This window comes from Solanum verrucosum, unplaced genomic scaffold, assembly GCF_900185275.1.
Source record: "Solanum verrucosum unplaced genomic scaffold, falcon-dt-bn FXZP01000034.1, whole genome shotgun sequence".
Taxonomy (NCBI): domain Eukaryota; kingdom Viridiplantae; phylum Streptophyta; class Magnoliopsida; order Solanales; family Solanaceae; genus Solanum; species Solanum verrucosum.
Window position 1 is genome coordinate 109,230 of NW_026019959.1, and position 25,138 is coordinate 134,367.

General features: G+C 34.3%; 2 protein-coding genes across 2 annotated transcripts; both read left to right on the forward strand.

Moving 5' to 3' along the window:
* Positions 1-4,879: 4,879 nt before the first annotated feature.
* Positions 4,880-21,793, forward strand: LOC125814825 (protein SEMI-ROLLED LEAF 2-like). Its single transcript, XM_049494266.1, has 19 exons — positions 4,880-5,034; positions 7,020-7,094; positions 7,337-7,452; positions 11,037-11,151; positions 11,264-11,392; positions 14,289-14,336; positions 15,125-15,321; positions 15,412-15,608; positions 15,728-16,020; positions 16,765-16,914; positions 17,019-17,438; positions 17,590-17,739; positions 18,935-19,010; positions 19,188-19,315; positions 19,429-19,629; positions 19,715-19,855; positions 19,936-20,058; positions 20,772-20,984; positions 21,368-21,793. Exons 1-19 carry the CDS (start codon positions 4,903-4,905, stop codon positions 21,512-21,514), a joined length of 3,051 nt encoding a protein of 1,016 aa, XP_049350223.1. The 5' UTR covers positions 4,880-4,902; the 3' UTR covers positions 21,515-21,793.
* A 466-nt stretch (positions 21,794-22,259) lies between these two features.
* Positions 22,260-24,940, forward strand: LOC125814851 (probable protein phosphatase 2C 28). The gene is made up of 7 exons (XM_049494299.1): positions 22,260-22,289; positions 22,677-22,715; positions 22,871-22,912; positions 23,257-23,628; positions 23,752-24,031; positions 24,496-24,650; positions 24,800-24,940. The coding sequence occupies exons 1-7, from the start codon at positions 22,260-22,262 to the stop codon at positions 24,938-24,940; spliced, it is 1,059 nt and encodes a 352-aa protein (XP_049350256.1).
* Positions 24,941-25,138: the final 198 nt, after the last annotated feature.

A 25,138-nucleotide genomic window follows, 5' to 3' on the forward strand; every position in this document is an offset into this window, starting at 1 on the left:
TTAACTTTTGGATTGTATTAATTTCACTAAGAATATGAATAAGGAGGTAGATAAACACTCATAAACTTAAAGTGCTAAAATAAATTTGATTGTCAAATTCAAGGGGTATTTTACGTATTTTCTCTAATTTTACTATAATTTAAAAAGGTGAATGACATTGATGCTGATATTTATTTTCTTTGATTTTAGATAAGTATTTGAGTTTATCTAAACGCCAGAAGAAAATGAAAATAATTTTTTTTCTCACTACGTGTGATTGAATTTTATACAAGATAAATATTTATTAGTTTTTGACACTTCATTTAAAATTAAAAAAGTTTGTTGAATCATGAGGGGTACACTTTAATCAACAAAATATTATTATAGATAGTGTTGTAGTCAAACCTTAAAAAAAAAAAAGTGTGATTCTTCAAGATTTTACAACAAGATCGTATAGACATCAAACTTAATTTTATTTAATCTTATACAATTTGTAGAAATTTGAAAAGTCTAAAATGTAATGTATCATAAATCACACAAATAAATTTGAGTATATCACAAAAGTCTCTCACAAAAAAAATCTATCAAGTGTAAAATTTGATATTTAATTGAAAAATATTCATTGAAAGTGAACATAAATTAATGAATGATTTTAATGAAGTAAGGAGGAGTTCAAATCAATTGCTATGTAGGAAATATCTTTTTAACTAGGCTTGATTCAACACCATTAAATGATTCATGACACGATCTTTTAAATTATATTCGTTTATTTGTATATATTGATATTGATCTTAAATATGTTGTAGTGTCTTATGTAAGTTAATTTATGTCATTTGATTATTACATGAATTAAAAAGATCACGAGAAAATGAGATTAAAATATATACATGTTAAATCGTTGTAAAAGCGCGTTTCAAAAGTTTGGAACATTTGATTCTATCTTTCACTCATTGCTTCTTCTATAACTGACAGGTTTTGTATTTTAAATCTTGGCGGTTGTCTTAAAGTTGAGGAGATGAGAAAGGACCTGGTCATATATTTATAGGCATCAAGCCTTGATTCAATTGGTCTCCTCATAACAAACTTTACTAGGTTTTCGACCTGACTTATACTACTGTCAACACTTACCAATACGAAAAAAATTAGCATAGCATAACAACTTGTAGATTTAACTTGCAAAAAGTACATCGCTTTTATTTTTTTCGCAAAAAAAATAATAACATTTTATTTGGTATTCAAAAGTCACGTCTATTTTTCTTAAAAAGTGGATTTTCTTTTTAAAATTTTCTCTTTATAGACATTATTTTATTTATTGGAAAGAAAAATTAAATGTATACATTTTCAAATTGAATGTATACGTAGTTGAAAGTATGTATACTAACATGATTTTATGTATTTAAATATTTATCGAAAATTAATATATCCATACATATCAATAGCTGCAAAATATACTTATGTATACTAATAGTGTATACAAATAAAATATAATTAAGGTATACAATTTATTTTCAATAGATTTCAAAGTTCACCACATACTAAATGTATATGTAAACTTATATTGGACGTCTAATACTAAGTTTGGAGTATTGCAAGTGGATACACAAACATAATATGAAAATAAATTGTGTATACATTATAATGCAAACATCTAATTGATCAAATATATTTAACTGAATATACGAACAAATCTATAGTTATATTTACATTAAACAGATGTATATTATAGTCCACATTTAATATAACATATAAAACACATTTACATACATTTAATAATTAGTACATATTAATTGAGGATTAAAAATATTTTTTATGCCTTAAAAGTAATTACAACCTTTTTCATGAGTTAATTACCAGATTTAAAAAAATCCTTCCTTAAAAGTAGTTCTAGCATTTGTTAATGTACTCCCTCCGTCTTTATTTAGTTGTCCACTTAAGAAATGACACAAAGATTAAGGCAACAATGATTAGCATAGTAAAACTATAATTTTACCCTTATAGTACAATTTACTTCCAAAATAAATTCACTCAAGATAACTAATCAATGCTGAGAAGTTCATAAGTTTATTTACTTTATTTATGACAACTTTTCACTTTAAATAAGGGTATAATAGGAAAAAAATTGTTGTCCTTTTTTGATTTGTCAAAATGGACAACTAAATAGAGACAACTAAAAGAGGAAATATGGACAACTAAATAGGGACGGAGGGAGTATTAATTAAGGAATAATTTATATTTTTCATTCCTTAAAGTAGCAGCAGTTATTTCCGATTACTTTGTGGCAATACTTTGATTCAATAAACCAATATAATTCTTGTTAAAACTCTGTTCAAGCGGTATTGTCATCTTCGCTAAAAACAAAAATGCTAAAATAAAAATAGCTATATATAGTTCCTGAAAATTTGAAATCTTAAATTGAAAGCAAAAATCTTGAGGGTCATCTGAAGCATGACGTCTGAGGCATTCGTCAAAGCTCTCCTTTTGCAACCCTTAGCTCCATTTCACTTTATTTCTCACATTAATTGAATTTTCATCTAACAAAGTAGAAAAACTATCAAAAGACATTGTCCTTGCTTAAGAACTCACAATTATTCCTAAATAAAAGCATCAAACGTATCGTCAAATGCCGGGACATCAACGAATCGAAAATCGAACCAAATTGCAAACTGAGTTAAATCGTAAAAAAAAACCTGACTAATGATTTGGTTTGACTTGCTTTGGTATTGAAAAAAAAATTCAACTTTACTTGGGTCAGTTTGGTTTTAACTGAAAAAAGTCAACTCGAGACCAAACCAACTCGACATTATATAGATAATTTTTAAAATATATTTTATACATAAAAGTATTTACTTTAATAATAATTTCAAAATTTTTTTTTTATACTTTTTCATAGTTTTTATCTTTTTACATATTATTTCTAATATTTGAGACTTATAATATTGAATAGTTCAATAAAGGCTATAGTCCAAAGATATTAATAACTCAATCAAAATCAAATCAATATGAGTGCTAACAAAAAAAAATGATTCAACACTAAGAATGACAATAATGTTGAATATTTGTTCTTTAGTTTTACATTGGTTTAGACATTTAAAATATATAACCTAATTTTATTTGTTCTTTAATGTTTAATCATGTGATTAATACTTATTATACTTATTTTAGCACAATTTAGTATTTCTAAATTATAATCATTTTCATTATGACTTATAATTTGCAATATTTATTTCATTCGATTTCATTATTATTTTTTGTTGAATATTTTAGTGTCATCACTCTCTCATATTTTGTGTTATTTTCTTATAAAATACCTTAGAATGTTGTATTTTAGTAGGACTAGATAAATATTTGGAGCACGAGTTAATTATATTTTTGTATGATTACAATCCGAGGTTGAACAACCCGAATTTTATTAGTTTGATTTGATTTATAGATTTAAAAATCAAACACGAATGATTTGATTTGATATTTGAAAAATCTGAATCAATCCAATCACGTACATCCACACTTTATGGCATAATCTCTCTTTATTGATCAAGTTAAATAATACAAACATTTTACATGTATTTGTTATCGTGCTTAAAAGATTCAACATAAAATTCATTAATAGGCATAATATTAAATAGATCATTACTTGACGATAAAAAATATATTAACATCCAGGAGTAAAATAATTACATGAAATTTGTAGCACATATTAAAGCTCACCACTATATAACAAGTACACAAATAAGTCATAACAATACCAAATCAATAATAACATATTAGGAAAAGGCATCAACTCATGATCACAATATAATAAAGCATAACATAGGTTGATAGAACCACCTACCACAATACAATAATTAGATTACTTGTATGATTACCACCAAAACATGTGGTACACAAGTTGCTTCTCCATTAATTAATAATTTCCATATAATTTATATGTCGTTTGGTAAATAGATCGGAAATAAGTTATTAATGTTTAAAATTACTACAATTTTTGGTTAATAGTTAGAAATCTGCATATCTAATACATATATAAGTTATATTATGAGGGAACTTATGCCTTATTTTATGTAGAATAGGAGGTGTAATAACTGAAACATGAATAATAATACATAGATGCACTCATATACAACTAATCTCTATATTACTAATACATGCATAATTCTAACTAGCTACGAAATGACTCTTTATGAATTTCGCTTGTGAAAAAAATCCTTTATAGGGAGTGATTATCTCAAACTTAGAGTCAAAAAAATATTTCGCTTTTTGCAAATGGATCCTACATGACATCAATTCAGATTAGAAAAATTGATCCTTGACAGAGAAAACCATACACGACATGAGTTTAGTTTAATCAGACTGTATTGTAAATAATGAACATTGAGAACACTAATGAAAAAATATAAAATTATATTGTTACTAATATCGTATGGAGTATATTATTCAAATTTTGTAATTCAAAATTTATGGAGTAATAGTATATGATTTGCTTAATTATTTATTTTGTGTGGTGTTGTCCTGCCTCCCACCAGCACATAGCCGTTGCGCAATTGTTGATGCGAGTAATAAAACTAGAGAAGGAACGTGAATCCCATGCAAAACGTTGGGAGAGTTCATATTGAAATAGACAAGAAAATACCCATTTTCTCTCCCATTCGTCTTGCCGTTTGAGGAAGTTGGAGATCTGTGAGAATTCTCCGATCTCCCTCTTTCCTCTGGCATTCAATTCTCCATTTTCCTTTCTTTTTTTAACCATACCCATTTCTCTAATTTCTTCTCTGTTTTTTTGCCAATCCTGAATTGGCCGAGTAAATTTTCGTTTTTGGTGGGTGTTTCTTGAAATTCAAAACTAAAACAGGAAAACCCACCTCGTGTTTTCTTTGATTTTGGAGAAAAGGGGAAATTTTTTTTGGGGGGAATTTTAATTTGTTGAAAATGGGTATTTCTCATCAAATAATGCCGGCATGTGATCAGCTCTGTGTTTGTTGTCCGGCAATGCGGACAAGGTCCCGCCAACCTGTTAAACGTTATAAGAAGCTGATTTCTGATAGCTTTCCTCGATCTCCGGTTAGTCTTGAATCAATTTTTTCGTTTCTTATTTGATAATAGAGAATGGATTTTGTTATTTTTTTTTATGTTCTTTTATTTGGGTGTTTTTGATTACCTTCGTTGTAGGAATTAGGAAACATATGTTGCCTCCTTATATGGTATTGTATTGATAGTATCATCTCTTGAGTTAGCTGTTTGGTCCTGAAAAAAAAGTTAGCTGTTTGGATTGGGTTAGGCCGAAGATCCATTTATTTACAAGTTATAAGAGCTTGATCCATTCATTTGATTGTTTTACCCAATGTTGGACCCCCGTGTTATGTTATACAGTTATGGGCGTGAAGGGGTGTTAAATGTCCTACATTGGTGGAGGAGATGAGGAAACATTGGTATATTTCAGATTGAGTTAGACCTATGATTCATTTCTTTACTGCGTGTATGAAAATAAAAAATTAGAGAATATAGTGAAAATTGTATGAGAATCCTTTGGATTGCAATATGATCAAGAGGTTGAACTGATTACTCCCTCCCTCCCTCCACCCCCCACAAAACAGCTCCTAGGTGGGTGTTGTGCTCTGTCTGATGAGATGTTGTAGAATTTTGTGTTCTGATTAGTACATGCAGTTGAACCTTATATAAGAATCATAAAGGTAGTTGTCTAGCGATTGGAAGTGCATAGCTTGGGTGTCAGCTGTTCCTGTTTGAGAAACTTATAATTTTTCCTCAATGTATGTTGGGATTATACTCCTGTAACATCCTGTAGGTTGTTTTTTTTGATGATTCTCATGTTAGGTGTCTAGACGTTGTTGTATAGTCTATTGATTTTAGATGTTCAGCCTTTCTGGTAGTTTTAGATGATTAAAGGCTTCATTTAATAGTTACTATGTTATTTTCTACGGAGTTAACAAACTCGTTTCAGCATGTGTTAGATCCTTATTTTCTAATTTTTATTTCTGATAATGAGTTAATTTTCTAGTTGTTACTAAGATCTGGAATATTCTTATCAGGGAAGTTTAACAAATTCTCCTCTAGTATTGTAGAATGAGATTAAGCACTAAGCAAAGTGAAAAGTCAAATGGTTTTACCTGTAAATATTTGGGTTATTCTTTCTTTGAGGTTGCAAATATGGGATTGCAAGAACTCCTGAAATTTATAGATTGCTATGCACTTTTGTATCGTGATACTCTGAGTACTCTGGATACAAGCTCTATACATACTGTGTGCAATATATCCATCCACAGATTCCTGATGCAGAAAGAGGAGGCAACAATTAATTCAGTCTTAAATGTGTTTTTAGAGAGTATTCTTATACCTGAATAGGTAGTGGCCTCACTTAAACCACTGAGCCAACCTTTAGTCTTATGTTAAGAGGATTCAAAATCTCTATATATACATTAAAAAAAATAAAAAAACACCTTATATATATAGGTGAACCTCAATCATCTCACCACATCCATATTGATTAATAACACATTTGATTATGTAGTCATTGATAAATTCTGAAAATTAAATAAATCCTATATGAGCATTTATGCTTCCTAATTATCCAGAATTTGCTCCACTCTTATATATACAGCCAAAGTATGGTGCCTATTACATGGTAAAAGATGTGAAAGGTCATTACTCATTAGTTGCCAACATGAGTTTTGAATAATAACACTGTCTAACAGTTGTAGTTCTGGCTTAGTTGGAATTAGATTAAGTTGGTGTGAATGACAAAACTTGGCCCCAGTTCGGATGGAGAGATGAAGAAACTTTAGCACATGTAGGTTTTGATGTTGTTCACTCTGGAGTATGAATCTTTTAGGATTATAGACCATCATGGTAGCAGTGATGTATCCTTGATATTTGCATTTGAGCTTCTTGAATAACTTGAGGTAGGATAATAACCTCCTTAACGTTTCCTATGCTTTCTTTACTCACTGGAAGCATTAGAAGTTGATTTTTTTATTGGTTTGAAAGGACTAAGTTTCTTCAAGAACTAACTTATCTTTTATTTATGACAGGATGGAGAGCCTAATGAACGCATGATCAACAAATTGTGTGAATATGCTTCAAAAAATCCACTTCGGATACCCAAGGTTGTGTTAATGAGATACTGAACAAACTTGATAAGATGGACTTATTTTTATTTTAAATTTAAGATTCATTTCTTGTTCCGTTTTCTCCTTAAAAGCATTTAAATAGTATTCTTACAACCATACAATAATATATGGATTCCCAAAAATTGTTGAGATTTTGATAAGCCTCTATGCTATACCATTATATATTTTTACCCTATTTCAAGTTTGGGAAGAGCTGATGAACTTCAATCTATGGCCAGATAACAACTGTTCTTGAGCAAAGGTGCTACCGGGAACTAAGAAATGAGAATCTCGGGTCTGTAAAGGTAGTCATGTGTATCTACCGGAAGTTGCTTACATCCTGTAAGCAACAAATGTAAGTTCCTTGCTCTTTTTACATTGATGGAAGAAGGTTTCTGATCATGAAAAGGATAATGTTGTGAATATATGTGCTAATCTTTCTTTTACATTGTCTAAAGACATGATGTTAGTTATACAAGGTTCTGAGCTGTACATCAGAAAAGTAGTTTCTTCTCTTCTCATGCTCTAATGTTTAACGAGTTTACTAGTTTCTTTTTTTTTACTTCTTTGGTATCAAAAAAGACAAAGTTAGTATTAGGCCATTTACAATGAATTTGATGTTTTATTGATTGTCATGGTAATAATTCTATTAGAGTAGTGAAGGACAGAGTTTGTATGTAGTATTTGTGATGTAGCAAAAAAAGGGAGAAGAAAAGAGGATAAAGAAGAATACAAGGATAGAGGTCAATTCCTAGATACTTATTTTTCAAAGTAAGTATGTTAAAAATAAAATGCCAAGGTTCTATTTATGTAGTAAGGAACCCCGAATAAAATTCGTTCCTGAAATAATGAAAACGTCATCTGTAAGTAAGAGATAAAGGTAAAATCAAGGATAAAAATAAACAACCTGACAGATAATGAAAACATATAATCTAATCAACCTAAGCCTAATTTAGAATCTAACTGATTAAAATAATCTTTTTTTTTGATAAAGTTAACTGGTATTATAAACAAAAGGAGTACACCAATAGTGTGCTCCTACATAGTTACATCAAAAGTATGAAAGGACAGCCCAAAACAAAATCTATCTCCTATATAGGGAAGAAGACTAACAACAGTTTCTAGTAGAAGACTAACAACAGTTTATGTTTTTCTACTGTTAACTCTCCTAGTCTTTGTTGGAAAAAGAATCTCTCTTAATCTTTTAAAACTTAATTATTTTTCTGGTGGAAGAAAACTTGATTCTGGTGATCGAATGGAAGTCATCCTCAGTAATCCATGTAGCATCATGTAGTGGTTGATCCTTCCGCTAAACAAGCTATACTAACCATTAGTTGATGAAGTTATGATCTCATTACTAAGTACATCTATGATCTGAGATGAATCTCTGAAAGGTGACGGCTTGGGCCCTGGGATACTATAAAAAAGAGAACGGAGGCTCAAATATGCCTCTTTAAGGTAGGTCAAATGCCTTTTAACACTGTTTCCAACTTCCAAAGCTTCAGAAAAGTTGAAGGTGATGAATGGAGAGACCAAGCCTCCCTTTTGTGGTCTCGCTTGAATGTTGTAAAAAGACGATTGGAGATCTGTCACCTTTATAGTGTTCGAATGTCCACAGCTGTCACTCTTTCAAAAAGTTTCATCATATGAGTCATAAATTTAATACCCTGATAGTTTGAAACAAATTCGAATGTGTCCTCTGTTTTATATACCAGAACCAAGGTTCTGCTTGTCTACTTGTTTCGCATGTTTCCACTCCTTAATATAACATTAAATAGCTGGATAAGTCACTACATATAAGTTTAATATGTCAACACGATATAGCTTCTACCGTCTAACTCCAATTGCTTTATATTCTTCTTTTCATGTTTCATTTTATACATTGAAAGAAGAATGGAGATCCACTTCTGTCTTCCTAAATAGTACTCCTTTCGTTTCAATTTGTTTGTCTAACTTTGACTTGACACATAATCTTTGAATCTTGTGGTCTTAAACTAAAAATATATAGAATGTACCAAAATGCCCTTTAATCTTGCGGTCTTAAACATGCCATGTTAAAAGTTAGAACTAAAGAGTTGCCAAAAAAGGGACGAGGCATTCCTTGCGAAACAAACTTAAAAGAAAAGTAAGACAAACAAATTGAAACAAATGGAGTTATAGATTTAGCTATCATCCTACATCCATGACTGTCACGACTCACGACTCACAGCTCAAAAATGGAGGGCTTGTACGATTACCTAGCGGAAATGTCCTTCTCCAAGCGACCCTTAAGTTGCCAATCTTCAGGGAGAAGAAACTCCATTTCCTTGAGCACGTCGTCCTAAATTAGCAAATCTCCATGTTCTGTGACCTTCATTTGCCAGAAAAGCACCTCTTGTGCTGTTGCGCTTCAAGTAATTTCTGTCGAGTGAGCTAATCGAGGTTTGGCTGGGGCATGTGGTTGAAACACCATTTGTGCAGTCACACTTTACAAAGGAAAATTGTCTGAAGCCCAATTCAACTGTTGTTGGTGCGCTTTCTTTCCAGACATGCTACTGCATAGCACAAAGGAAAATTGTTTGGCACCCAATCGAACTGTTATGCTTTCTCTCCAGATTTGCAACCACAACGCACAAAAAAATTGGTTCTTCTCTTGATTGATTCCCAGATCCAAGTTTTGAGTTTACAACTAGTTGAAACTTCTTTTGCCCTCCAAACTCCTCCAAGTCGTTTTTGAAGCCCCAATCCCATGAGCAAACAACGCATATGCAAATGCCTCAACTATATTACAAGCATCCATATCATGAACTCAAACGCCTATACACACATGCACAGTTTACTAGAAGGCCCATGGTGTTTCAATTTTCCACTTTTGTCTGTCCTAAAAAGTAATGAGGTAAGCTATCACCTCACATCTAGCCCCACTTGCTTCACATTCACATATTTCTTGAATTTTAATTGCACAAATCTATAGTATTACCTTGGATATAGAAGTCAAACCAATTATCTCACTTTGAATGCGGTTTGTTCAATATCTTACCTTTTTTTGAATGATGATGGTGTTCGGGCAAATTTGCACGCACCTCGATTAATTTCATAGAGTACCTGCTACCTCCCACCAACACAGGTACCAAATAACTCTTCCAAAAAGGCTTGGAGAGATGGGAAAAAATCACCTGGCTTTTGCCTCCACTGAGAAACCTCACGGTTCTCAACCCACTTCATTGACCACTAAGTCAAACCCATACCCGTGAGTTCAAATATGTTACTTTTTTTAAGGACTCGTAAGTCATGTCATATTATGAGACAACAAAATATATCTTGAAATCACAAGCATGTCTCAACATGGCTTACTTGCATGCTTGACAGTTTTTCTGCATAGAGGTGTCACATTTGATAATTTGGCTACTGCAAGCTCAGACTTCAATATACTAAAAATCAAACTGAGGCAAAGCCCTTATTTTAGGTGCCGTAGTTTACTCTCTAGATTCTTCAACATACCAGGTCTCCTACCCATGGAGGCCATTATATGGGTAATAAAGGAGATTAGAAACATTGGCCGCAAAGCTGATGGATAGCAAGATTTCTTGGGAGAATATTATGAAATGGAAGCTTTTGCACTTACTGAGGGTTAAGTGAGGGTAACGAGGCTGAAATGAAAAAAACCCTGATATTTCCCTCATCTGCTAGTGTGGGAAAAGAAGCACTGATTCTTCTTCTACTAGGATATCTATAAAAGTCAAGGAAATGAGGATCATCGTGTACAAAATTTCAAAAGTTTACCCCTTTTCAGATATATTCACAGTTCCATGATATAATTGCTTCTATCACTTGTTTTCCTTCAGTTTTTAATCAATTGGAGATCATTGATTTGTTTCTGAACTATGGGGTTTGTTGATTTTCTTACTGTTTTTCGTACAATGAGTCCTGTAGACCTGAACTAGTACAAATGCACCGCAGGCCACTATTTGCAGGCAGCTTTCTCAGTATAATACACATTTTGCTGGATCAGATGAGACATGATGAAATGCGCACAGTTGGATGCCAAGCTCTTTTTGACTTCATAATTAACCAGGTTAATAGCTTCTTCTTTTGGCTTTACCCTATATTGGTGATAGTTATCTTTAAGATAACAGTTCTCCTCAACAGTTAAAGCTTATTTTCGAATTTGACTGTGCATTATGCAGAGGGACTCTACATATATGTTTAACTTTGAAGGCCTGATTCCTAAAATCTGTCTTCTTGCTCAAGAGATGGGTGAGGACGAAAGGGTGATTAAAATGCGCTGTGCTGGTCTTCAAGCTCTGTCCGCCATGGTAAATTACCAGATAAACTTCTTGTTATTTTCTTTTTTGAGACTGGTAAGTTTGTATTCTTCAGCATTAAGGATATGCAGACCACCACCAAAAGTTAAATTACAGACTCCCTACAGATCTATAGTCTGTTAAGTATCTTCTAAACATAGCTGTTTACAAAAAAGTAAAAGATACAATACAATTCCATTTGACTTTATTAATGGAATTGGACCTATTTTCCTGATGCTCTTTCTGAGGTGTAAACTTTGTTTGATTAGCTTGAGTTTGTGGAGATACAGCCATGAACGGTGACTGAATATTTTGTCAGAGACATCTTCCATTTAGTTGGATGTTCCAACAACTTTACAAACAGATCTACTAGTAAAGTTGTATAGCAGCCTGGTCTTTGTTTCTACATAAGCATATGCTAGGACAATGGCTTAGATCTTTGAAGACTATAGCTTTTTCATCAATCCACGCATTCATTGTATAATTGTGGCTTAGATCTTTGAAGACTATAGATTTTTCATCATTCCACGCATTCATTGTATAATTGTGCCCCAAATTTTTTAAGTGGTGTCTTATTGAAGAACATATTCATCATTCAATATTAGAACTGCAGAGATATGTCTAACTTGAAGAAAATTGCCTTTTAGGGATTTGTAGAGAAGTCTTTGAATTAGTTCCTGCACCTGCACCATTGAATTTTAGAACTGGCTACGCTGTGTCAAAAATTGTAACACAACACCTTGAAGGTTTTTTTTCAGATTTTCTTTTCTTTGATATGCTATATTTGAGCCAAGGGTCTATCGAAACAATCTCTCTGTCTCCAAAAGGTGGGGTAAGGTCTGCGTTACACATCACCCTCTGACTGTTTGCATCATGTGTTAATAATATGTGAAACTATATACTTTTGGAGAATTCATTGCTTCTAACTATAATGAAGTTTATGCTTAGCACTTCGCTGTGAATTGCTCCTCTACTGCTTCCTTTGCTGATTATAAAGATGTGCTTTGATAAGGAAGTTGCTTATGAGTTCTTTCATGGTGAGTTTCATTTTAATGTGTGGTTTCTGTCTGATTAGTGATGTGGTTTTCACAGTAAATGAATCCCTAAATTTGGAAGCATGTAAGATTGATGTAGCTATTGGAAATAATGAGTGTGATCTCACAAGCATGCTGAAAATTTGAAGTTCCCTAGTTCAAATCTAAGTAAAGAAAATGATTTTTGAAATTGAGCTAATTTGTAACTAAGATTTAAAATTACTAAAACTAAACTTAACTTGTGTGTTTGGTATAATGGAAAATATTTTCTGGATAAGTCACTTCGAGTGCTTGGTTGTCAAAAAATCTTTTTTCTAGGAAAACATTTTCCACAAAAAACGGTTTGGGTCGTGGTCAGCCTAACCAATTCAACATCTCTGTTATTGTAATAGAAGAGTTGGTGTGGAAAAACTTATAGAATAGAGTTTGAAGGACTTGATGTCAAATGGATTGATGATCTTGGAATCATTTGGCTGGTTAGAAGAAAAAAACTTGCATCTGCATCTCACTCGATGCATAATCTAATAACAAAACAGAACACTGTTTTAACCCAAAATAAATTCTACTAAATTCATAAACTAGTATATGTAGTTCCTCCATTAATTAATTCTTCACAACTATCAATTAATAATAGCTAATTCTATGGACTACAAATATTACAAATAATTTATCTAAATAAGAATTGATCAACCATTTGAACAAGTTACAGTAAACAAAAAGATCCAAACGAAAATAGCTTTTGGTCAAGGAGGTATAGGAATCTGGAAACTGAGTAAGGTTGTCACTGCATAGCAATGTGAAGAACTAAAGAGCTGCTCCTGCAACAAAGAACTGAGAAGAAGCCTAGGACTCTTGGAGCTTGAGATATGAAATGTGGAGAAAATTACATCATCCGGTAAATGTTTAAATTGAATAGTGTCAATGGCAGTGAAGCTTTTTCTTTCCTCCATTTCGGCAAAGAAAGTGGATTTCTACAATAATAGCTCGTTGTCTAGAAGAAATGGGCTCATCATACCCTAGAAAGGGTGTAGGAGCTCTCTGGGGGCAGAGGGGGAAAGAGACAAAGGGTGGAAGTACTCCCCCCCCCCCCCCCCCACATTGAGTTGTAACCCTTAGTGGTGCCATTTGTCTGCCCCACTGTCTTCAGGCCTTATTCATTTGGATGACTGCGTTGCTTTAGCAGATAAGGCAACATACATGGCTTGTTTGTGATGGTAGATCAATGGTGCATTTTCTAGGAACATGTAGGAAGGATTGTTTGGCATGTAATGAGAGTGTTTTTCCATGAACATGTTGGAAATACCATTTTGCATGTTTGCTAAAGCAGTTATTTTTCAGTCTGGATGTATGGACATTTTGCTATCAATCATTGTGGGCCAGATGGATAGAATCTAGAAAATGTGTTAGCTGGCAGTGGTGTTTTGTGTTTGGCTAGAATATAACGAAGGACTTCTAATATCAGTGCAATTCGTAGAAATCCTATAAAAAAGAGCTAATTATATAATGTAAGGCCATTGCTTTAATATCACCTTACCTTGACTGATCAACATCCAGATTGCAATATTTGCTTTCCATCTTTAGTTTCTTTTGATTTGGAGGAATCTTGTCCTTTGCTATTCTCTCCAAACCTTCTTTTCTTGTAAATGGAAGGTCCTGTTTCTGATTCCGGAAGTCGGAAAGAAACAACAACTACATGCAGCTCCATTGGTTGGTCCGTGTGAGGATTTTGATATTATTGACTTTTGATGTTTGTCTTTCCACTTACTTTGTCAGTTTCTTTAGCTTTATCTCTGGATTATTTTGGTGAAATCTGAGTTCATTTATAATGGATAGTCTGAGCAATTCTGTTTCTTTTGTCAACTTTTCATGTACAGATATGGTTTATGGGTGAATTTTGTCACATGCCAGCGGAATTCGATAGCGTAAGTTATTGCAAACTTTTTTTATGCTTCTCTGGTTAATCAGTTGTTGATACAATCAGTACTTTTTCCCAATTTCAGAACTATTGTGTTATTTAGGCCAAATCTCTTTATCTGCCACAGATATTTTTGGTTGCACCTAGTTCAAATTCCACCTTGCATGTCTATTATTATTCATTTAAATTGGTTCACATTTTTATTGTCATGAAAGGCTTTATATATTTTTGCATCACAATTTTTTCTAATTTGCCTATACTATGTGTGAAGAAAAGAGAGAAGAATATGCTGAGAGTGAATTCTTTGATTACTCTCTCAAGTTAGTGCAGATTAAATGGTGTTTACAAAAAATTTCAGGCTGATAATCTTGCTAGATTACATAACTATACGATAGGGGATTCTTTTCATGTTAACAAATTCTTAATGATCTTCTCCAAGTTGGAGTGTACATATTGTGCTCCTAACTCATAGCAAAGATAAAATTGATCCTCAATTTTCAAATGATTTTATAAGAATATCTCTAAATGCTCCATTTGAATTTACATAGTGGTAAGTGGTATTTTGTCCGATGAAGTGTCAATCTATTTCAATGTGCCTTATTTTTCTAGTGAAACAAGAAGCCTATTTTACGAGTAAAAAAGAATGTGCATATAGCATTTGCTTAATTCAGGATTACTAATACTTGTTTAAATTCTAACATCCACATACTAACACTTGCATTTTCTTTGGGAAGTATTGGGAAGTCCTGTCTGGTGATTAAGATTATTTTGGTTTAATGTCATTTATCTTTCCAGGTGACGGCTGCAGTATTGGAGAATTGTGAAGGCCCTAAAGAGAAGCTGGATCTTAATAATGATAATCAAGATAAACAGACTAATGGAGTCCAACCAGTTTCTTCCGGTGGAAACCAGATGCCGTCATCTGCTAATGAATTGACAAGGGCAACTTCTTGGAGGAATGTAGTGACAGACAGAGGCCTTAACGTGACTGCGTAATTCCTCTTTCCATGGTGTATATATTTGTTAATTATTTTTATTTTTGTAGATCATCTCACCTCCAATTACATTTCTCTTATAAACAGGGAAGATTCAAGAAACCCCATGTTTTGGTCAAAGGTGTGCTTACATAACATGGCGAAGTTAGCGAAGGAGGCAACAACTGTACGGCGTGTTCTGGAGTCCTTGTTCCGTTATTTCGATAATGCTGATCTTTGGTCTCCTGAACATGGAGTTGCCCTTGGTGTTTTGCTTGACATGCAGTCTATTATGGAAAATTCTGGTATTTGATCTTTCTTTAATCTCAGTGATTACCCTTTTTTTCTGTTGAATCTTGGGGTTAAGCAGCATATTTGTCACCTTAACGCCTTGGACTCACTCTGTGCCTTTCCATGAATGCAGGGCAGAACATACATTTCTTGCTGTCTACTTTGATCAAGCACCTTGATCATAAAAATGTCCTTAAAAATCCAAATATGCAGATAGAAATTGTTGAAGTAGCCAGCTCCCTTGCTAAGGCAACAAAGTCTCAGTCATCTGTGACGATAGTTGGTGCGTTTAGTGATATGATGAGACACCTCCGCAAGAGCATACTCTGTTCCCTTGATGATTCGGAACTTGGGGAAGAAGTAATTCAATGGAACAGAAAGTTATACACAGCTGTTGATGAATGCCTTGTACAACTGTCCCTGAAGGTAAATTTCATGCTTTATCCATAAGTCTAGTTTTTTTTTTTAATTTCCACTTTTCAAGGTCACCAAAAGTATGCACTATACCATATTTACCTTTTTTCTAAATGATGTTGTTAAAAATCCCACATCGGTAGAGGGATGAGAATTTGGTCTCCTTATATGGACTTGGACAAACCTCCCCTCCACATTGGTAGAGGGATGGGAATTTGGTCTCCTTATATGGACTTGGACAAACCTCCCCTCCACATTGGTAGAGGGATGGGAATTTGGTCTCCTTATATGGACTTGGACAAACCTCCCCTCATGAGCTAGCTTTTGAGGTTGAGTTAGGCCCAGGTGTCATATCTTCACATGGTATCAGTGCCAGACCCATCCCAATTTATTGTTCACCGATGTTGGGCCCCCATTTAGAAGTGTTCACACTCCAGTTGAGGTTTGAGCGTGCGGGGGAGTGTTAAGAAGTCCCACATCGGTAGAGGGATGGGAATTTGGTCTCCTTATATGGACTTATATGGACTTGGACAAACCTCCCCTCATGAGCTAGGTTTTTGAGGTTGAGTTAGGCCCAGGTGCCATATCTTCACAGAGGTTATCAGTTTTGAGAAATTTTGTTTCGTGAGATCCTCAGAAGCATCATCCTAGATGAGACAACATCGCCTGACAAGAAGAGAGGAAAAACTTAATATACTGCCTACTTTTACATGGCCGAGTGTAAATGATGTAAATTGTGATCCCTCTGATAAACAGGTAGGAGATGCTGGTCCTATTCTTGATGTGATGGCAGTGATGCTGGAAAGCATATCAAATGTAACAGTTATGGTGAGGAATACAATGGCTGCAGTTTATCGAACTGCTCAGATTATTGCATCCTTGCCAAATCATTCATATAAAAACAAGGCAAGGAGGACTCTATTCTTGTCATCTCTATTTTCTCTTGGTGACGCTTTCAACTGGTTGATTGTCAACATCCTTTTTCTCATTTTTTCGTCTATACCTTTCAGGCCTTCCCTGAGGCATTATTCCATCAAATTCTTTTAGCTATGGTCTCGCCAGACCATGAAACAAGGCTTGTGGCACATCGTGTCTTTTCTGTTGTACTTGTCCCATCTTCAGTTTGCCCCCGTCCTAAATCTGTCCATCCATGGTCAACAAAGGCTACTGGTATTCAGAGGACCCTATCTAGAACCGTTTCAGTGTTTTCTTCTTCAGCTGCACTTTTTGATAAATTGAAGAAAGAACAAACTCCCGCTCAAGACAATATGGCTGGAAAGGAAAAAACATTCAATGCTAAATCATTGGTGAAAAACCAATCCATGCTGAAAAGATTAACATCAAGCTATAGTCGAGCTTATACTGTGAAAAGGAATTCATTACCTGGAACTGATGAAGGAAAAGAGAATGGTAACACAGAAGAGGAGCAGGTATGTGTTTGTGCTGAAGATAGATAATATTGGTTGTCTTTCTGAAAACAATAACAAAAATATAGTGCATTTCAATTCAACATTTTACCTTTGGTTGGAAAAACAGATTTGCTTTCTTGGCTGCCCCTTACCACATTTCATTTCATTTCAGGATGGAATTTTTCTCAAGCTGAAAATTCGACAGATTAGCCTCTTGCTGTCTTCACTGTGGGTGCAGGCAATCTCCGCTACAAATACTCCAGAGAATTATGAAGCAATTGCTCATACTTACAGCTTGGTGGTGTTATTTTCACAAACAAAGGTGGTGATGTTTTTCTTGCTAGTGGATATTAATCTGCATCACTCATATATTTTCCAACCTCATTTTTATTTTGCTTCTTTATCTCTTTTATTTCTTTCTTTAAACTTAGTAGAACTTGAGCGTAGAGGTGCTTATGTATCTATATGCTTCGTATTACTGAGTGCAAGTTCTTTCACCCCCTTATGCTAATTTCTAGAGGTGCTTAGTTTGTACTTTTTACTCTAGGTACTATTGACTCTATGATCTTGAGGGTTGCCTAGATATACAACTTTTTAGGAGTAAGAAATTAGTCCACATTGTGTAGTGGCAAATCTTTAACGTATATTACAGATAAATAGGGCCAGTATTTTGAGTAGGTATCTGACTGAAGATTTGGTGGAAACTTCTGTTGCCAAACCATTTTTTGGTGGTTGATGTGTGTGTGTGTGGGTGGGTGGGGGTGGGGGTGGGGTGGGGGAATTGAGGATGTCGTGTCTAAAAGCTTCTAATTTCTGGGAATAAATGAATTTCAAACTTAGAGCAAAGTTTGGAGCTCTGTTTGCTTCTTATGTGGTGGGCATCGTGCAGAGCCAATTTTTCTTACTGTTGAGGATATGTTTCTTTTTTGTGATAATGTTGTTAAATGACGTTTGTGTGATGAGATAGATTGCAAAAACAAAACTGGTATGATGAAATTAGTACGAATGGATTTCTAGAAAATAAACACAAATTCCAGGATTTCAAAATCGAAGACCAGGGGTGGAAAGCAAAGATATTGGAAGTGTAATATTAAAAAAATTGAGGTGGATAAATAAAGCCTATAATTATCTTTCTTCTTTTGAAAAGCTGTGGACTAACACGAATGTGATTGTGGAATTTTCAGTAGCAGCTGAATCTAGTCTTCAAATGTTCAGATTGAAACAAATTCATTTAGAATATTTGCGTTAGTCCAGAACAGAACCTTTTGTTACAAAAATCTTGTGGGGTGTGCATGCAGGGTGTTACAACCCAACAACATAAAAATATTTGGGTACTATTAGATAAGGGTATATGTTATTAGACATTTCTCTTGTTTTCAGTCAATTTCATGTTCTTTAGTTTTACTTGTTCCCCCAGATGCTATGTATCAGAAAGAAAAACTCTTGAATTTGCTTAGTAACATTTGTAATAGTTGACTAGGCAATTGTTGATGACGTGCTTGTATCTCATCTTCCAGAAATCCAGCCATGAGGCTCTTATTCGAAGTTTCCAGCTAGCATTTTCTTTGAGGAACATTTCTATAGCAGGGAAAGGTATAACACAGTGGTCTGAATCTGAATAAAAGAGCATGATATTTAGATGTTTTACAAATGCCTGCATTTGATCTGATATACAGCTAATTGGTGCTGTATTATTTGATCAAACCAGTGATAAGTTATTCCCTAGTAACACACCGACATTGCCTCTTGTCATCTTTATTGTGTTTGCAGGATCTCTACCGTCATCACGTCGCAGGTCACTCTTTATGTTGGCAACATCCATGATTATTTTCCTATCTAAAGCGTACAGCTTTATCCCTGTCGTTGCTTGTGCTAAAGCTGCATTAACAGAAAAAACAGTAAGGACTTGCATCAGTCATGTTTTGTCCAATGTGCTCATTTGTAGATATTGTAAACAATGCTTTTCCTGCGATGTTGTCTAGTCTAATTCAATGTTTAATGCCTTCAACAGGTTGATCCTTTTCTTCAGCTGGTAGATGACTGTAAACTGGAAGCTGTAACTGGTAAAACAGAGCATGCAGTTAAAGTTTATGGATCAAAAGAGGATGATGATGATGCCTTGAAATCACTTTCAGCAATACAACTATCTAGTAACCAAACTACAGAATACTTTGCTTCAATAATAGTCGAGAGCTTGAGGAATTCTTATAAAGTAAACATTGTATATGTTCTCATTTTGTGATTCAATGATAACTTACGCAATGTTGAATGCATTTTGATATTTGACCTATGTGCAGAACAAGACTGCTGCTATAAAGGATCAGTTGCTTAAAGATTTTCTTCCTGATGATGTTTGTCCTTTGGGAGCTCAGCTAGTCTCAGAAACATCAGGGAAGATCTACCGATTCGGTTCAATTGATGATAATAGTTCGGACGAGGTAGTTGGAGCTGCTTCTAAGTCTTTGTATCTTTTTCTCTATACTACAGGTAATCTTATATCCTGGTTTTCTATTAGCAGGTTGGGGACTTGACTCTGCCCATCTTAGAGGATGGTTTAACAACTGAGAATCAGAATTTATCCAACTCACATCTTACTCTGCAAATTCCAGACCTTATAACTGTCACTCAGTTCCTAGATTCGGTACGTTTCTGCTTGCATACTACCTTCTATTTTTTGTCATGCACATAGTAACTGCAGAATTGGATAAGGAAGAGTTTGGCTGTCATAATTCTTACTAGGAACTTCTGGAAGATGTCCTGAAACTTTTTGTTCTTTTATATTAAGAAAAAATAGACTCCTTTTTTCTCCTTAATTCATTCTCAAGAAGGTTGTACAGGGGAAGTGAAGGTTCACCAGAATAAACTATTAAGCCACCAAAAAAAAGGGGTTTGGGCTATGTTCTGGTCAGTTCTGTGGATAAATAGGGGCCTGAAATTTTAGGCTTCATGACCTCTTGAATGGGGAATTACAGATTTTCAATGGTCATTCCTATGCAAAAATTCCAATCTGGTGGTGATATTACTAGAATAGCAAAGCTTTTTTTTGCCATTTCTTTCCCAGATATAGTTTTGAATTTCATCAATGATTTCAAGTGAGAATTTCATCAATGATTTCAAGTGAAAACTGAGATAATTTTTTTAGGTTTTTTTTTTTTGCCCCTATAAATAATTGAGAGGGTTCATAAGAAATAGGGGTGGTTGCTCAACAGAGCGGGAGCCCTATGGGCATGGTTGTAAGTTATTTTTCCATTGCATAATAGTAGTAATTCTGACCTTTGAGATAATATCATGTAGGCAAGTCTCTTTCCCTAGGCATAGTTAACTTTCTATAATCATTTACTGAAACTTATGCAGGTATCTGATACAACACTTCAAGGAGGAAGACTCTCTGTCTCAACTTCTGATATGACTTTCAAGGACATGGCAGGCCATTGTGAGGCCCTTCAAGCAGGGAAGCAGCAAAAGATGTCACATCTAATGATTGCCCAACCGTCTCAAGAAAATTCTTTTGATTTTTTCCTGTCAAATATGAAGCCTGCAAACAACTGTGATAATGTGATATCTCCAGTAAGTATAAAAGAATTGTGTTCGTCTTATAGTTTTGACATCCATCATTTCCATAACAAGACTGAAAGATTTAGTTTTTAAACCCGGTATATATGTAGCATTACAAGAGAGGGAATAGCATTTACCCATTTTTCCTTTCAAGAAAAATCCATTTCGTACTATTTAAATAGGAAACTTTAGGTTGGTAGACTTCAAAGTGGCATTGTGGAGGGCTACTAAGAAGCAGCTTCACATCGTAGTGCTAGTTTATGGCTGTTTTTCTATGGTACCAGTTGTTGCTTCATTGAATTTGCTTCGACTTTAATACGTTCATACTTCCTTGTTAGTGTACATGTTCATTAATATCCATAGTTTTTCAGCTGTGAAACTCATGTATATTGCAGGTTGAACCTACACATGTGAAGCGTCCCTCTGAGTCGAATCCCTTTATCACTACTATCCCTCCAATGCCATGTGCAGCAGAATCCAACTTCTTTGCACTACCTGCTTCAAGTCCATATGACAACTTTTTGAAGGCAGCTGGAAGTTAAAGAAGTTTTTAAGAGATTAAGAGGGGTAGCAAAAGCATGCTTGAAGAATCTCTCTTTTTATCTAAATTTTGCATCATTCTGCTGCCAATAATTTTCTGATTGTAAACAATTTTGAGATCTTCTTATTGACGTACTTGAACGTATTCTGATATCTTTCTTCTTGTTGTATCCTTCTTCCTATCCATTTGATCAGAGGGAAGGTGATACTAAGTCGATCGAACATTCATGAAATGAGGAATTTTGTGTAGAGCTTTTTCAAAAGAATACAACATTATAGAAATAGAGGATTATGAAACTTCTATTTTTATTTTATTTTTAAAGCTTAGGTTGGCAAATATCAATTCTATGTAAAATGTACATATGTTCTATTATAACTATCATATAATTCATAAATGAAAGCACTAATTTTTCTTCCCTGTTTTTAGTTCTTTGGGTAAAGCTTTCTCTATATATTGAGTATTTGAGTCTCTTCTCTTTAATTTCAATATTTAATCTTGTCGGGAGATAGAGAGATTGTTTTTCTCGTATATATATATATATATTTCTTACAGAATTAATATATATTTTGTTGGTTTATCACAATTGCGGCGGCAAGACACCGTAGCAAGCGGCCGCAACCACCGATTTCTCAGAGTACACCACGTGTACGTCCACCGCTATATATATATATATGCTTCTCTTTCACTTTGTATAAATTTGTGTAGTAGTAAGCAAGCAAGCAAACAAATAAGATTTTATTCATTAAATGGAAGGTTCTGATTTTGTTAGAGTTAAGGTAAGAGATTAATGTTTTCATTCAAATTTTCGATTTTTTTGAGATGTTATTAAATGTTTATTACGTATATAAGTTAATTATTTAATTATGTGAATTAGTCTCAATAAGTCATAAAACTTCAAACATATTTCAATTTGAGGATAAACATATTGAAGATGACGTGTATAATTAGTCATTGGAAGTTTCTAATATGAACACTTTGTTATTTCTCAATTGGAACAAAACATAGTTTAAGTGTCTGAATGAAATTTGATGGCAAGTTTTGAGGAGCTGTCAATGTATGTGTGTTACGTGCAAAGCTAAGATTTGAACTTTATGGATTCAAAATTCTAGGATAGCGATATTAGGTGTTAGCTATTATGTTCTGAATTCTTCTCTTCCTTGCAGAGGGGAAAATCAGGTGATTCAGGGATCATTAAGATAAAGGTATACCACCTCCCTTTATTTTTATCATCTAGTGTGGTGCGGGAGAGCGAGATATCCACGCTTCATTCAGAATTTTTTTTTATTTTCAATTATAATATTGTAATTTTCATCAACAATGATAGAACAGATTAGCATTGTTTTGATTTTATTTGCAGAGGACATCAACGCCGGATGATGTAGCCTCCGTTCTTTTGAAGGTTAGGAATTTGCTATTCTTTTCTGGATTTGTCTTTAGTTTCAGTTGTTTGTTTGCAAGGGATTATATTTTCTTTTCATGTACTGTCCATCAGGGTGATTTACGGGTAAAAAATGTTCGTCTTTACTTGTTATAATAGGTGAAATGTAAATGCATAGTTTCATGGTGAGTAAAATTCAGTGACCATACGTGAAATTTAACCAATGTTAGGCTATTGCGCACGACTTCAAATATCACTTGCTTTTTGGTTTTTAGGCTGCTTGTATTTCCTGATGAAGTAATGTGCTTTTTGGTAAGCAATTGTGATGTTAGTAACTCAAATTCTAATTTTGTGATCCTTTTCAGGAGAGAGAGGGGCATGGTGCGGATAGAGAAGTTGACAGTACCAGAAAACGTGACGGGGATGATGTAGAGAACAAAGACTATGATGATGATGGAGACGAAGATGAGGATGATGGAGAAGATGTTGATGACCCTGAAGAAGATGGTGGAGATGTAGAAGTCAGTGATGCAGAGAAGCAGCAGCAGAGACGTGTCAGCCACGGATTTCATTTAGTTGAAGGGAAGATGAAACATGGGATGGAAGATTATCTGGTGGCGGAAAAAAGGAAAATGGATGGACATGATCTTGGGCTCTACGCAATATTTGACGGTCATTCCGGACGTAAGGTTGCAGAATATTTGCAAAGCCATCTTTTCGATAATATACTGAGTGAGGTATGTTGAATTGCGTGACCATTTCGTCTAAAAGTTTTGGAAAGTATACACTTGAATTAGTTTCAATGATTTTACTATAACTCAACAACCTAGTAGAGTTGTAATCGTCTGTATTCTGAACAGCCTGATTTTTGGAGGAAGCCTGTGACTGCATTTAAGAAGTCATATAAAAGTACGAATAACCACATTCTGGAGAATGTGGTTGGTGCACGAGGTGGCTCAACAGCGGTGACAGCTATATTGATTGATCAGAAATATCTGGTTGTGGCCAATGTAGGTGATTCACGTGCAGTACTCATTCGGAAGGGGAAGGTCAAACAAATAACAGTCGACCATGAACCGCAAAAGGAGGAAGAAAAAGAGGTAGTCGAGAGCAAAGGAGGTTTTGTTATTAAGATGCTAGGTATAACTTCCACTCATCTCATACAGATTCCTTGATTGTTGCGTCAAATTTGCACTTAATTGCGGAATTGTCATGGATGTCAAGGTCGTAAACCTGAGATACATACCATTTTGACTAATATGAACTGAGGAAATGGAGTTCAGTTCTAAGCTCCTTTCTGGAATAGGTTAAAGAATAGATTAGAAGATAAAAGGCAAGAGATATTGTCAAAGAACAGAGAAATTCTGTACAGTAATTACATGTAGAATTAGTCGAGGTGCGCCTTCCAGACCCTGCAGTTATTTTAAAAAGAATATTTTCCATCTCATTCCGTGATATGTGTTTTTCCTTGTACTTGACATTTCAGTCCTTGCATCCGGATGCCAACCCGAGAACCTGCTTTTATTCATCCTCAGCTAGCTAGTGTAGAAGAACGTTACGTGTATGATAATATTCGTTTTACTTAGCTGTTGTTTAAAATGCAGGGAATGTCCCGCGGGTGGATGGCCAACTTGCCATGACAAGGGCATTTGGAGACGCAAAAGTGAAGGACCATATCACTGTGGAACCTAGTGTGACAATTGAGAAGATGGACAAAGACACTGATTGCATAATCTTGGCAAGTGATGGCTTGTGGAAGGTATAATTTACAGTGCAACAACTTGTAAGAATGATAGTTGTACTTTTACAACATGATGAATCTGGTAAAAACCATGATTGTACATTTATAATGCGGGTGTGTCGTATTTTTTAATCTGTTTCAAGAAGAATGACACACTTATAATGCAGGTGATGTCGAACGAGGAAGTGGCAGAATGCGTAAGAGGGATAGAAGATGGGAAGAAAGCAGCAGAAGAGTTGATCACTGAAGCACTTGTGAAAGGGAGTCGTGATGATATTTCTTGTGTTGTAGTCATGTTTCACTCATAGTTCATTTAGACATGTACTAGATTAGCATTTTGTGGAAGTTATTTCTAGCCGTTGTTGTCGTGACGTAGACCGTCTATTTTAATACAAGTATTTATGAATTTAAGCTTCTCCTTTTGTAATACGAGAATAAATTTATTTACTTAAATGTCTTGCCTTCTTTTTAAACTGGATTAAGCCAAACTGTTGGTTTATTAAAAT

Bases quoted from the DNA above. Each gene is read 5' to 3' on its own strand.
- LOC125814825 (XM_049494266.1), top strand. From the start codon at position 4,903: ATGGGTATTTCTCATCAAATAATGCCGGCATGTGATCAGCTCTGTGTT. The intron at 7,453-11,036 runs GTAAGTTCCTTG...AATGCACCGCAG, and splicing joins ACATCCTGTAAGCAACAAAT to GCCACTATTTGCAGGCAGCT. The intron at 19,011-19,187 runs GTATAACACAGT...TTGTGTTTGCAG, and splicing joins CATTTCTATAGCAGGGAAAG to GATCTCTACCGTCATCACGT.
- LOC125814851 (XM_049494299.1), top strand. From the start codon at position 22,260: ATGGAAGGTTCTGATTTTGTTAGAGTTAAG. The intron at 22,716-22,870 runs GTATACCACCTC...TTTTATTTGCAG, and splicing joins CAGGGATCATTAAGATAAAG to AGGACATCAACGCCGGATGA. The intron at 22,913-23,256 runs GTTAGGAATTTG...GATCCTTTTCAG, and splicing joins TAGCCTCCGTTCTTTTGAAG to GAGAGAGAGGGGCATGGTGC.